General features: G+C 44.0%; 1 protein-coding gene across 1 annotated transcript in view; it reads right to left on the reverse strand.

The window, feature by feature from the left end:
* The window catches only part of LOC147725440 (janus kinase and microtubule-interacting protein 1-like), a 1438523-nt gene that overhangs the window by 935378 nt on the left and 488451 nt on the right, over positions 1–14694 (reverse strand). Inside the window, exon 4 of the mRNA XM_086964109.1 lies at positions 13885–14379. Within this exon, the coding sequence (XP_086820235.1) occupies positions 13885–14379 (495 nt within the window). The remainder of the gene's footprint in view (positions 1–13884; positions 14380–14694) is intronic.

Below are 14694 nucleotides of genomic sequence, written 5' to 3' on the forward strand. Positions count from 1 at the left end.
GCCCTTGTCAGGAAGCACTACAGGGAATGGTTACTAATGATGAGTTTGAACTTTTGAACCTGCTGAATGCTTTTTTTGTGTTCGCAAGGATTTCTGCCAGTTCGCAAGGATTTCTGCCAGTTCGCGAGGGTTTTGTACCAGTTCGCAATTGCAAACTTACACCGCACCCCGCAAAATTGTATCACCAAGAAAAAAAAATCCGCTGCGTGCGAATTTGCGGATTTTCGGTAAATTCGCGAGCGTTTGCGGATTGCGAATTTACCGAAAATCCGTAAAATCCGCGAGCGTAACGGATTTTCCGCCTATGCTTAGTCCTAAAGTTAGAAGTCCTAACTTTACTACTACTAAACTGAGAAAAATCCCAATTTTAAGGCGTTCGGTATTCACAGATGGCATTTAGGAGTCCTAAAGTTAGGAGTCTTAACTTTACTACTACTAAATTGAGAAAAATCCTAACTTTAAGACTTTCGGTATTCACAGAAGGCATTTAGGAGTCCTAAAGTTAGGACTCCTAACTTCTGTGAATACCGAAATGAGTAAGTGTCTTCTGTGAATACCAAAATGAGTAAGTGCCTTCTGTGAATACGAAAATGGTAGTAAGTTTAGGATTTTGTCTTAAGTTAGTTCTGTGAATCGGGCCCTGAGCTTCTAGTGATAGGGAAGGCACCCTCCATATGGTCTTCAGCGTGGTGGCCGATGGAACTGGGGCCTACTCCCAACCCTGCGGAGCAAGTGAAAAATCGGGGAGTACAACTGGACGTCAACCTGTCCTTTGAACAACATACGAGAGGGGTTGCTGGCAAATGCAATGGCATTCTAAAAAGCCTCCGTAAAACCCTGGACCTACTCCCTATCAGCAGTAGGAAAACGTTAATTCATACTCTTGTCACTCCCCACCTGGATTACGGGAACTGGCTGTACATCGGTCTGAGCACAAAAGGTCTGCACCGACTTTAGAATGCGGCTGCCAGGCTGGCACTGACCCTTCCCCGGAAGTCATCCGGGAGACGGGCCCTGGCCACCTTGCATTGGCTCCCTGTCCGTGAACGAATTGTGTTTAAAACGATGTGCATGGCACAGCGTATTGCACAGGGAAAGAGATCTGTATACCTTCAAAAGCTGCTGACCGTGTACCATCCTACGATTCAGAAAAGGGGGTGGTGCTCATTGCACCATCAGGATTCAAGCAAGCCGGGCCGACGACAGCTGAAATGCCAGAAACCGGTCCCCGGAAGCTTGTTTCCTTCCCAGTGTAGGAATTGGCTTGGTAGTTTGGTTTGCCCTGTTGCCATCATGCACTGGGACAGGAACAGACTAATTTGCATATAGCCAGGTTCTGAGCTGGGATGGTGCAGTGAGCTAAAAAACGGTGTTGGATCTAGCCCTGATCTCTTGACTGGGTGAGAGTATTCTGCTTAATTCAGAAACTCTGTCCATCACCACCCCTTGTTGTTAAATATTTTGTCCACCCTAAGCGTGGAAGGGTATACTCAGATGTGAGTCCCTTGCTCATTGCACCATCAGGATTCAAGCAAGCCGGGCCGACGACGGCTGAAATGCCAGAAACCGGTCCCCGGAAGCTTGTTTCCTTCCCAGTGTCAGAATTGGCTTGCTAGTTTGGTTTGCCCTGTTCCCATCATGCACTGGGACAGGAACAGACTAATTTGCATATAGCCAGGTTCTGAGCTGGGATAGTGCAGTGAGATAAAAAACGGTGTTGGATCTAGCCCTGATCTCTTGACTGGGTGAGAGTATTCTGCTTAATTCAGAAACTCTGTCCATCACCACCCCTTGTTGTTAAATATTTTGTCCACCCTAAGCGTGGAAGGGTATACTTAGATGTGAGTCCCTTGCTTATTGCACCATCAGGATTCAAGCAAGCCGGGCCGACGACGGCTGAAATGCCAGAAACCGGTCCCCGGAAGCTTGTTTCCTTCCCAGTGTAAGAATTGGCTCGGTAGTTTGGTTTGCCCTGTTCCCATCATGCACTGGGACAGGAACAGACTAATTTGCATATAGCCAGGTTCTGAGCTGGGATGGTGCAGTGAGATAAAAAACCGTGTTGGATCTAGCCCTGATCTCTTGACTGGGTGAGAGTATTCTGCTTAATTCAGAAACTCTGTCCATCACCACCCCTTGTTGTTAAATATTTTGTCCACCCTAAGCGTGGAAGGGTATACTTAGATGTGAGTCCCTTGCTTATTGCACCATCAGGATTCAAGCAAGCCGGGCCGACGACGGCTGAAATGCCAGAAACCGGTCCCCGGAAGCTTGTTTCCTTCCCAGTGTAAGAATTGGCTTGGTAGTTTGGTTTGCCCTGTTCCCATCATGCACTGGGACAGGAACAGACTAATTTGCATATAGCCAGGTTCTGAGCTGGGATGGTGCAGTGAGCTAAAAAACGGTGTTGGATCTAGCCCTGAACTCTTGACTGGGTGAGAGTATTCTGCTTAATTCAGAAACTCTGTCCATCACCACCCTAGTTGTTAAATATTTTGTCCACCCTAAGCGTGGAAGGGTATACTCAGATGTGAGTCCCTTGCTTATTGCACCATCAGGATTCAAGCAAGCCGGGCCGACGACGGCTGAAATGCCAGAAACCGGTACCCGGAAGCTTGTTTCCTTCCCAGTGTAAGAATTGGCTTGGTAGTTTGGTATGCCCTGTTCCCATCATGCACTGGGACAGGAACAGCCAAATTTCATATAGCCAGGTTCTGAGCTGGGATGGTGCAGTGAGCTAAAAAACGGTGTTGAATCTAGCTCTGATCTCTTGACTGGGTGAGAGTATTCTGCTTAATTCAGAAACTCTGTCCATCACCACGCCTTGTTGTTAAATATTTTGTCCAGCCTAAGCGTGGAAGGGTATACTCAGATGTGAGTCCCTTGCTCATTGCGCCATCAGGATTCAAGCAAGCCGGGCCGACGACGGCTGAAATGCCAGAAACCGGTCCCCGGAAGCTTGTTTCCTTCCCAGTGTAAGAATTGGCTTGGTAGTTTGGTTTGCCCTGTTCCCATCATGCACTGGGACAGGAACAGACTAATTTGCATATAGCCTGGTTCTGAGCTGGGATGGTGCAGTGAGCTAAAAAACGGTGTTGGATCTAGCCCTGATCTCTTGACTGGGTGAGAGTATTCTGCCTAATTCAGAAACTCTGTCCATCACCACCCATTGTTGTTAAATATTTTGTCCACCCCAAGTGTGGAAGGGTATACTCAGATGTGAGTCCCTTGCTCATTGCACCATCAGGATTCAAGCAAGCCGGGCCGACGACGGCTGAAATGCCAGTAACCGGTCCCCGGAAGCTTGTTTCCTTCCCAGTGTAAGAATTGGCTTGGTAGTTTGGTTTGCCCTGTTGCCATCATGCACTGGGACAGGAACAGACTAATTTGCATATAGCCAGGTTCTGAGCTGGGATGGTGCAGTGAGCTAAAAAACGGTGTTGGATCTAGCCCTGATCTCTTGACTGGGTGAGAGTATTCTGCTTAATTCAGAAACTCTGTCCATCACCACCCCTTGTTGTTAAATATTTTGTCCACCCTAAGCGTGGAAGGGTATACTCAGATGTGAGTCCCTTGCTCATTGCACCATCAGGATTCAAGCAAGCCGGGCCGACGACGGCTGAAATGCCAGAAACCGGTCCCCGGAAGCTTGTTTCCTTCCCAGTGTAAGAATTGGCTTGGTAGTTTGGTTTGCCCTGTTCCCATCATGCACTGGGACAGGAACAGACTAATTTGCATGTAGCCAGGTTCTGAGCTGGGATGGTGCAGTGAGCTAAAAATCGGTGTTGGATCTAGCCCTGATCTCTTGACTGGGTGAGAGTATTCTGCTTAATTCAGAAACTTTGTCCATCACCACCCCTTGTTGTTAAATATTTTGTCCACCCTAAGCGTGGAAGGGTATACTCAGATGTGAGTCCCTTGCTCATTGCACCATCAGGATTCAAGCAAGCCGGGCCGACGACGGCTGAAATGCCAGAAACCGGTCCCCGGAAGCTTGTTTCCTTCCCAGTGTAAGAATTGGCTTGGTAGTTTGGTTTGCCCTGTTCCCATCATGCACTGGGACAGGAACAGACTAATTTGCATATAGCCTGGTTCTGAGCTGGGATGGTGCAGTGAGCTAAAAAACGGTGTTGGATCTAGCCCTGATCTCTTGACTGGGTGAGAGTATTCTGCCTAATTCAGAAACTCTGTCCATCACCACCCATTGTTGTTAAATATTTTGTCCACCCCAAGTGTGGAAGGGTATACTCAGATGTGAGTCCCTTGCTCATTGCACCATCAGGATTCAAGCAAGCCGGGCCGACGACGGCTGAAATGCCAGTAACCGGTCCCCGGAAGCTTGTTTCCTTCCCAGTGTAAGAATTGGCTTGGTAGTTTGGTTTGCCCTGTTGCCATCATGCACTGGGACAGGAACAGACTAATTTGCATATAGCCAGGTTCTGAGCTGGGATGGTGCAGTGAGCTAAAAAACGGTGTTGGATCTAGCCCTGATCTCTTGACTGGGTGAGAGTATTCTGCTTAATTCAGAAACTCTGTCCATCACCACCCCTTGTTGTTAAATATTTTGTCCACCCTAAGCGTGGAAGGGTATACTCAGATGTGAGTCCCTTGCTCATTGCACCATCAGGATTCAAGCAAGCCGGGCCGACGACGGCTGAAATGCCAGAAACCGGTCCCCGGAAGCTTGTTTCCTTCCCAGTGTAAGAATTGGCTTGGTAGTTTGGTTTGCCCTGTTCCCATCATGCACTGGGACAGGAACAGACTAATTTGCATGTAGCCAGGTTCTGAGCTGGGATGGTGCAGTGAGCTAAAAATCGGTGTTGGATCTAGCCCTGATCTCTTGACTGGGTGAGAGTATTCTGCTTAATTCAGAAACTTTGTCCATCACCACCCCTTGTTGTTAAATATTTTGTCCACCCTAAGCGTGGAAGGGTATACTCAGATGTGAGTCCCTTGCTCATTGCACCATCAGGATTCAAGCAAGCCGGGCCGACGACGGCTGAAATGCCAGAAACCGGTCCCCGGAAGCTTGTTTCCTTCCCAGTGTAAGAATTGGCTTGGTAGTTTGGTTTGCCCTGTTCCCATCATGCACTGGGACAGGAACAGACTAATTTGCATATAGCCAGGTTCTGAGCTGGGATGGTGCAGTGAGCTAAAAAACGGTGTTGGATCTAGCGCTGATCTCTTGACTGGGTGAGAGTATTCTGCTTAATTCAGAAACTCTGTCCATCACCACCCCTTGTTGTTAAACGTGTACCATCCTAAGCGGTTGCTGAGATCCCTTGGGAGTATGCTCTTCCAGGTTCCGCGTATCTACAGAGCACGGATGGGCAGCCGCTCTTTTAGATACCTAGCCAGCAAGCAGTGGAACGCTCTTCCGATTGAGCTCCGCATGGAACCATCCGAGAGGAGGTTCAGTCAGAAAATGAAGACCCACCTCTTTCCTAAGTAGTGTATGTCCTGTGTTTTTCTCCCTGGCCCTACGAGCTCTTGCTGGACCGTTATTGTAGTTTGCATGGTTCTGTTTCCATAGCGCGGGGACACACTGTCTTCTAGTGTAACCAGGCGCTTTATAAGCTTCATTATTATTAAGGTCATTTTTAAATATGTTTCACGGTTACATAAACTATGGTTTTCTTTAGCAACAGAGTGTTTGTCCCTCATTGTCGAAAGTAGAACAGTCCCAACCCTGATTTGTGCCCCCCCCTTGTCCAAATCCTCTCTGTAGAATTTAAGGAAGTGACCTCCCTGCAATACCTGCAGATATTGTGCTTGCTCCGCCAAGATGTTTATAAGTTGCATAGGCCTTCCTCTTAGTGTTGGACACCGATAAGGGGCCCTTTTGGGCATACTGCGGCTCTACGTGCAACTGTTGCATGATTCAGGTGCGGAGGAGTGGGGGAAGGAGGGAGGGTTATATTGACTCGTGGTTTCGATTGCTTTCTTTATCTTTTAATGTTTAAAATGGTCATTGCATCGCTGCCGGCCTACGGGTTGTAGGCATACTGCTGTGTATTGCTGGTCTTACATTGTTTACGCTGCCGGCCTTTGGGTGTACCATTAATATCAATGGGGTATCCCAGTAACATGCAGCACCTGGGGAGTACTAAAAATATATAGACAGTGGTTCTGCCATGCAATTTGCAACTACTTATACATTTTTCTTGGTGAGTCCACGGTTACTTAAACTGACAATCAATCTTACATTGAAATAAATCAAAAACAAAATAATCACAACGGCACTCAGGACTACAAAAATGTCAAGGATATGGTAAAGAATCATATATCTTATAGGGTGAAATACATATCAATATTCTAAAGACAGGACACATACATAACCGTTAAATTCTACAGACAAATTTGCTTGATACATTACATAAAAATGAACACAATGGAACATAGAGACACTTAACAAGAAATAGCAAACAAGCGTAAAAGCATGATTGGTTAGAGCGTCCCAAAAACAATGTTTTTCCCTAGGCAGACATATATTTTTGCATCTTAACATAGATATGTCTGCTGGGGAATGGAGCACTTATTCAGATTACGTCGATGTTTCGACCCCCAAAAGAAATGTGAGTGTAGTTGGATAACATCACCATGGGATCATCCTTAGGACTATCAATTCGACAGAGCACAGACTGTATAGTGAAATAGACGGAGTGTCAGTGTGTTTTATAAACTAAGATCTTCTAGAAAGGCGGGACTCTCTCAAAGTCTCACCTGTTTCAATAGCAGGGATCATGCATTCTCTCGTCTTAAATGAATGGAGACCTGCATCATAAGAAATAGCATGCGTTTTTTTTCACTAAAAAGATAAACTTGTTCTATTGTGCCCCATGCATGGGACATGGATCAAAGGGACCATGGGATAAATCACATCCTACCTTTAGAGATGGATGTGATTATTTCATCCACGTTGCATACAATACGGAGCCTTATACGTGCTCCCTTAATGCCACAAATCGCATCATCACATATTAAAAATCAAGGCAACCAGAAAACTGGTGCCAAAAAAACAAAAACAAATGTAACAATTCATGAGGTGGTCTGCAAAAGCGCACAATATATTTTACAAATCTGTTGGAGCAACATGAGAAACGCCTCAGAGCTTAAAAATCCTAAACGTCTGAATTGGCTTACCTACAGGGTGCTGAACAAATCAGCCTACTCACGGTGCGTCGACTCAGCAATAGTGGAAGACATGCCTGGAGCGGGAAAGATAAGTAACTCGCGACCGCCGCGTCAACGTGTGCGCAGGAAAACAGCATCCCGAACATGGGCTGCGCGTGAGCGAGCACACACCAGATGCATGACTTGCGATCTTGTAATGATCAGGGTTATGTGCAGAGGCCCAAGTTAGGAATGTATACTAGAAACATGCATTTGCAATGCAATAGGTCTCGCATTTGCGAGAGTTTGAGCTATTAGCATTGTAAATGAAAATGTCTTTTATTTATGTGTTGTTTTTCAAAATAGATAAATAAAAGGTATTGTCATTTACATGTCAATAGCTTAAACTCTCGCAAATCCGAGACCCATTGCATTGCAAATGCTTGTTGAACACAGTAACAAAGTACAAACCACCTCCTCAGATCAAAAAATCCAATGGAAAATGAACAGCTTCGAAAATGTCTAAAAACGTTTGTCTGCCAGGCACATATGGCTGAGTATATCTTACATTTCACTGCAAGCATCGGGAAGTGCCATATCATAACAAACCACCACTTTCTTTGTTTAAAGGTGGCCCATGCTGACAGATTAAAAAAACACTGTGGCCTCCTACATCATTGTGTACAATGCATGACTGACTTCAAGCAGGCACACAATGGCATCCAGGGAGAGGGCTGTGACATAACACACTGTAACAGCTTTCAAACTGAATTTTTAAATGCTTTGCAAACTTTCTCCGTCTTTTTCTTCAACGTAGACTTGACTGCTTGAGAAAACCAGAAAAAGTACTTTGCACAAACTAGTCAAGAAAGATTTTCTCCCAATATATTTAATGCACAAAATAATATATATATATATATATATATATATATATATTTTTTTTTTTTTTTAAGCTTGTATATAGTAATTTATTTCAAAACTTCTTTCTTACAAAAATGTAAAAATCCAGCTTAACCAGAAACACTGAGATTTTTGTTATGGATTTCCAAGTATAATTGGTCTTTACTCCCCAATTCCCTTCCCCCTCAGTTAACAGAGCCATCCTTCTATTTCCAGTTGATTACATAGTTGCAAATGCACCGGGATGGCTTGGATTAAATCCATAAATACAAAGGCAAAAGCTGAAGAGCTAAACACATGCAACAAGTTCTAGGAGGGAAGGAAACTCAGAAATGTGCGCATGGGCAACATAGATAGAATTGCAGGTTTGGGAATGAAAGATGATTAAAGAAAATTCCCAAACCTGCAATTCTATCTATGTTGCCCATGCGCACATTTCTGAATGCACAAAATAATATAATAGAAACTATCACAATAATTTGAAACACATATCACATTAATTTGAGTAGGCGCAAGGTCTAAAGTCAGGTCAAAACAGAATGGTCGAACGTTTCCCCTCCTCCATCTCAATTTTAATATCATCCCACTGCATGGAAGGAAAGGTTTGGAGGGAAATATGACAAGTTACTCCATTACTGTGCTGCTGTGACTTCCCCAGTTTAAGGTCACCTCTTCAGACAGCTAAACAGGGATCTGTTCTTAAAAGAGAGGGTGTAACTTTAAATTAAATTAAAGGCTACCTGGGCGTGTATTAAGTGTATTGTCCCACATCCAGCCATGCATCTCCACTATTTTCTCCTTGTGTACTCGCACTCTTTTTTCAATTCAATTGGCACTCTTACTCCAAGTATGTTTCCAGCGAGGAGCACGTGCTAATGAGGATGGACTAATGACATCTGAGTCACCATAAGGATAAGTTACTTACCTGTAATCCTAGTTCTCTTCCAGGGGTATACTCATCAAAGTCATAAACAGTGAATAATCCTCGCCCACGTTCGGGGACCCCAGAGCTTATACCAATATATATATATATATATATATATATATATATATATATATATATATATAGGTGAACAGTGACGAACCAGATGATCAAAGGCATCTGAGGAAGGCGGTTACGCTGAAATGCATTATGCCGATCTTTTGCACTGCTAATCTTTACTGACCTGCGTGGGCTTGTGTCCTTTCTTAAACGGAGAGTGACTGAGTACGATGTTTGGTGCTGTCCACGAGCACGTTGAGCCCCCATCCTCAAGAGTTTGGCGGATTGTGGAAAAACTGTGCTCTGCCTCAAGTCGCTTGGGGGCACGTGGAACCGCCACACTCCGCAGTGATGTGCAAGGCCAGAGATGCTGGGCCATGACTACATGGTTGGACTCACGCTCACTGTAGCGGTGGGTAACAAGCCTCGCTGGGGAGATTTGCGGCTGGATGAAGGAGGAAGATTCCTGTTCTTGACACCACAAGTTCCATGATTCAGTGGTGTAGCTGCAGGCACCGCCCACTTGGGCAAGTACTTACTTGGGTGCGGCTGCAGCTTGGAAGCTTAAGACATCGCGTTTTGAGCACCCGCCCCTGAAAACGTGAAAGAGAGCCTCTACCAATCGCAAAGGGACACTCTGAACTTTTAAAGGTGAACAGTGACGAACCAAATGATCAAAGGCATCTGAGGAAGGCGGTTACGCTGAAATGCATTATGCCGATCTTTTGCACTGCTATTAAAGAAGGGAATCTTTACTGACCTGCGTGGTCTTGTGTCCTTTCTTAAACGGAGAGTGACTCTGAGTACGATATATATATATATATATAGATACACAGCTTTATTGTTGCTAGAATCACCGGCCCCACGCGGTCCAATTGCCGATACACGGCTTTATCACTGTGATAATTTGGCACCACACAAGATGTGGATGCATAAAAATGTTTGTGTAAAAAACTTAATGTTTGAACATGGTATTTGCCCAGTTTAAAATGGCTGCGGTGTTTACATACGTTTGAAATCCTTTGGTGCCGTCATTGCTTTCTATGTATAATAGGCAATGACGTGTTGTTTTAAAGCCAGGCAATACTGTCCAGGTGGTAAACACTGACGAAGGACTTGACGTCCGAAACGCGTCTGTTTTGTTGTCTGGATTAAAAACCGTTTGGAAAAACCCACCAGAGTGCTTTTACTTTGTTGACTAAAGAGCGAAGTTCTGAGCTGGATATATATATATATATATATATATATATATATATATATATATATATATATATGTCCCGAAACGCGTTGAGTGGGCTGTGAATAAACACCAGTTGTTTGAACCGGGCTGTTGGCCTGGACGTTGTTCTTTATACAAAGTGTGAACAAGTTTGTTGGAATATATATATATATATATATATATATATATATATATATATATATATATATATATATATATATATATATATATATATATACATACATATATATAAAACACATATATGTACATACATATACAGGTGTATGCTCAGAAATTAAAGTTTGTAAACTTTTAAAACTATAGACCTAAATATGTATGAACGTACATATATTAGGGAAATGAGACGGACAGGCAAATCTTGCCTTAGCCAGTTCACAGTCCCAGACAACCCTGAGTTGATGAAGTTAGTCCGTAGTATTAAATCTGGCTCTCCCAAAGGTGCCACTCAACTTAAGATTTTTATGAATCAGGTAGAACTCCTCATCAATCATATAAGCCACATGGCTGAGTTGTCCTTCCAGGCTAGCTATGTGCAGCAAGGCTGGAAAACTGCACAGGTCATCCCTATTAATAAAAAAGCCAATCTCAGTCTTGCCCACTTGGACAATTTCCGACCCATCTCACTCCTACCCTTCTGTGCTAAAGTAGTGGAGAAAATTGTGAATGTACAGATGGTGAAATATATGGAAGAGGGCCAACGCCTTCACCCCTCACAATCCGGCTTTAGGGCGAACTATTCTACAGAATCGGCTCCGCTCTTCTTGATGGAACTGTTGCGCAGGAGAGTGGATGAAGGGCGGACGGCCGCGCTGCTGCTATTAGATCTCAGCTTGGCTTTTGCCACCGTCTCGCACTCCCTACTGCTCTCCCGCCTCAGGGAAGCGGGGATTGAGGAGCCGGCCTATGAGTGGTTGTCCTCGTTCCTCGCAGATAGAAGATTTCAAGTCTGCTGCCCCCATATAAATCGGAAGCACGATCACTAAGGCAAGGGGTTCCTCAGGGCTCTATTTTGAGCCCTACTTTATTCAACTTGTATATGGAACCCATCGCCAAGTTGGTGGAAGCCTATGGAGTGGAGATAGTGTCCTACGCTGATGACACCCAATTGGTGGTGGCACTGTCCAAGCGCCCAGAAGAGGCTGCAGCGAATTTTTCGGCCAGTCTGGGAATGCTGGCTGGTTGGATGAACAACAACTGCTTGCGCGTTAATGCGAGTAAAACCGAGCTTCTCGTGATGGGGAAAGCACCCTCCATCTGGTCCTCCGCGTGGTGGCCACCCGAATTAGGGCCTATCCCTAACCCCTCGGAGCAATTGAAAAACCTGGAGGTTAGATTAGATGTCACCCTGCCTTTCGAACACCACATCAGAGGGGTTGCCGGCAAGTGCTATGGCATTTTAAAAAGCCTGCGCAAAATCTTGGACCTACTCCCCACAACCAGCAGGAAAACTCTGATTCACACTCTTGTTGTGCCTCACCTAGATTACGGCAACTCAATGTATACGGGCCTGAGTAAAAAAGGACTGCACCGGTTGCAGTGCGTACAGAATGCGTCCGCCAGGCTGGCATTAAATCTTTCCAGGAAGTCCTCAGGGAGCCGTGCCCTGGCCGCGCTTCACTGGCTCCCCATCCGTGAGCGCATTACGTTTAAAACAATGTGTTCGGCCTACCGCATCGCGCAGGGTAAGGGGCCTGCATACCTTCAAAAATTACTGACAATGTACCGACCAAAGCGACATCGAGGTCCCTTGGTAGCATGCTTTTCCAGGTTCCTCGTATCCACCTAGCTCAGATGGGTGGCCGATCATTTAGGTACAAGTATTGCTGAATTCATTTCTGGCTGTTTGTCCCTATTTTGGTTGGAGGACTCACTTTGGGCTGCATAGTTACATATATGTACGTTCATACATATTTAGGTGTATAGTTTTAAAAGTTTACAAACTTTAATTTCTGAGCATACACCTGTATATGTACATATGTTTTATATATATACATATATACATATATATATATATATATATTAATTTGCCAAAGGACGCGGCACTCAAGGGAAGTTTTGATATTCAGGTTGTTTTATTGATATAAGCTCAACCGACGTGTTTCAGCCTCCACGGCTTTGATCACGGTAGGTGAGTCCTTTCTTTATTGCACATATTTAAACATCCACATGATCTTAGAATACTGCATTGTGGGTAATGTAGTGCACGGTTTAAGAAGATGTTCTTATCCAGTGATTAAAAAGGAAAATGTGATGTTATTACACAATGTGGCAAGTTAATTAAAGAAAGTTTAGATATAGTATCATCCGAGACATTTTCTGAGAATTATTATCATAAAACCGCGTCCTTTGGCAAATTAATTAATGAAACACGGGTCTGGGTTCGACCCCTGCGCAGAGCACCCGCTGATAGTGTGCGTCTTCAATCTTTGGACCCTTTTGGTTTTGGATATATATATATATATATATATATATATATATATATATATATATATATATATATATATATATATTCCAACAGGTTCCCCAGAGATGAGGCCGCACCCTTGAGCAGGTAAGTGTCACCACTTTTATTAACACCTTTACTGCTAAGGCAATATTTTACTGCTCATTTAATTTCCATTGAAATCAATGAAAAGTGGATGACGAGTTACCCTTGTCATTAGCAGCCAAGAGGTTAAGAAAGACTGATTCACACCCCGTAATGGTGCCCCCCCCCCCTGGGTCTGACGCGTTTTGAGGATTCCATCCTCTTCCTCTGAGACCAAGAACACAAGCAATCCGTTATTGCGTGCATCTGCAATGTTCCAGCACGTTTATTTTAATTGCTAATTGGCCTCTGGTGTGCCGTGGCCTCTGGTGTGCTGTTTTCATAGTGTATTCTGGACATTGCAGTTTTAATAATGCATATTACCTCCCTCCAGTGGGTCTGGTGCTCGTGCAGAATAAAGGGGCCAATCCTCAGCTCACCAATAAGCCCCCGAGTGAGATGCAGTCTGATTAATTTGAAGATCCTGATCCACAGATCGCAAAGGAATTGTTCCCTACGCAGACCAGTCCCGTTCAGTGGCAGTGCGTTGCCTCCACGGCCTAGCAGCACTGCGATTACTTATTCCAACAGGTTCCCCAGAGATGAGGCCACTCTCTTGAGCAGGTAAGTGTCACCACTTTTATGAAGAAACAGAATGATTCACACCCAGTAAACAGAAAAACAGATTACATGAAGTTTAAGCCAACATACAGATTACTTTAGGTCACGCTGAGACAGCACATGCAGCGCATGCGCTGCCAAGGCGCGACCTAAAAATATATTTGGCAGTGAACGGTCAGAGCCTCCATCACCCTTATTTTGGGTACGAAAAGGTTGTTGAAGCTTGCCTTTGGTTGTAGGCAGAAAGCAGTGTCATCTACATTGCGGACTCCAATAAACAGAACCTTTCCATAAAAGTCCAGTTTGAGTTACAGAATATTCTTACAAACAAGGTTTTGCAGCTAAACGGTTGCAATAATTTTTGCTTACATCTGAAAAAACATGAACGTCCCAACCACATTGCGAAACTTTGAGAGCAATGTTTACATTTTGCACATGTCAAGAACAAGCTCAGAAACTGAAAAGGTATATAGAAAACACAAGAGATATGTTTCAACCTACCAGTCTGCGAATATCTCGCTCAGACTCTCTCTTTATTCTATTAACTTCATCCTGATGAGACTGGTAGGCAGAGCGTAGGTCAGCAGCCTTCATCTTGTCGGAGTGCATTATATTGTTTAAGGTTTCTTCCAATTGCTTTTTGCCAGATTTCAACTCCAAGATCTCCTGCTGGATTTTCATGCGCTCCCCATCAAAGGCTTTCCTGGCTTCTTCTCTTGCTTCATTAAGCAAAGCTGTTTTAACTTTGTCTGCTGCGCCATCTCGAAGTACGTTTAGCAATGACTGCATGCGCTGAATTTCACTGTCCTTAATTTTTACCATGCGAGCAACTTCCAGCTCATGTTGACGAATTAAGCCCTCCCGGACAGCCTGGAGTTCCTTCATTTTCTCTTCATGAAGTTTAGCTTTTAGCTCTGAAATGTAAGCTGTGTGTTTGTGCTGGTCCAGTTCCCTTTCCTGCTTGACTTCATGAAGCTTTTCCCTCAACTTACCCACCTGAAACAAAAGAAATATTCAATAGATTGTCAATCACATTAAATAAATAGTTATTAACAGATAGTAGGATTCAGGTCTACAATTTGATCCAAATAATGTTGCCATACCAATAGTATTTCTTGGTGGACCAATATAACATACTTACAATAGATCTTTAATTTGCATTTATGGTTATGTACCCAAAAAATCTACGTATTTAGACCTAAATATTTCTCTTTAAGGAAACACTTTGCTTTATGTTTTTATCAACTTGTGGGTTTAAAATGTATTAAGACCTGGAAGTCTATTCTGCATACAATATTTCCTTACTAGTCC

Source organism: Lissotriton vulgaris, chromosome 3_2, assembly GCF_964263255.1.
Source record: "Lissotriton vulgaris chromosome 3_2, aLisVul1.2, whole genome shotgun sequence".
In the NCBI taxonomy this organism is placed as follows: domain Eukaryota; kingdom Metazoa; phylum Chordata; class Amphibia; order Caudata; family Salamandridae; genus Lissotriton; species Lissotriton vulgaris.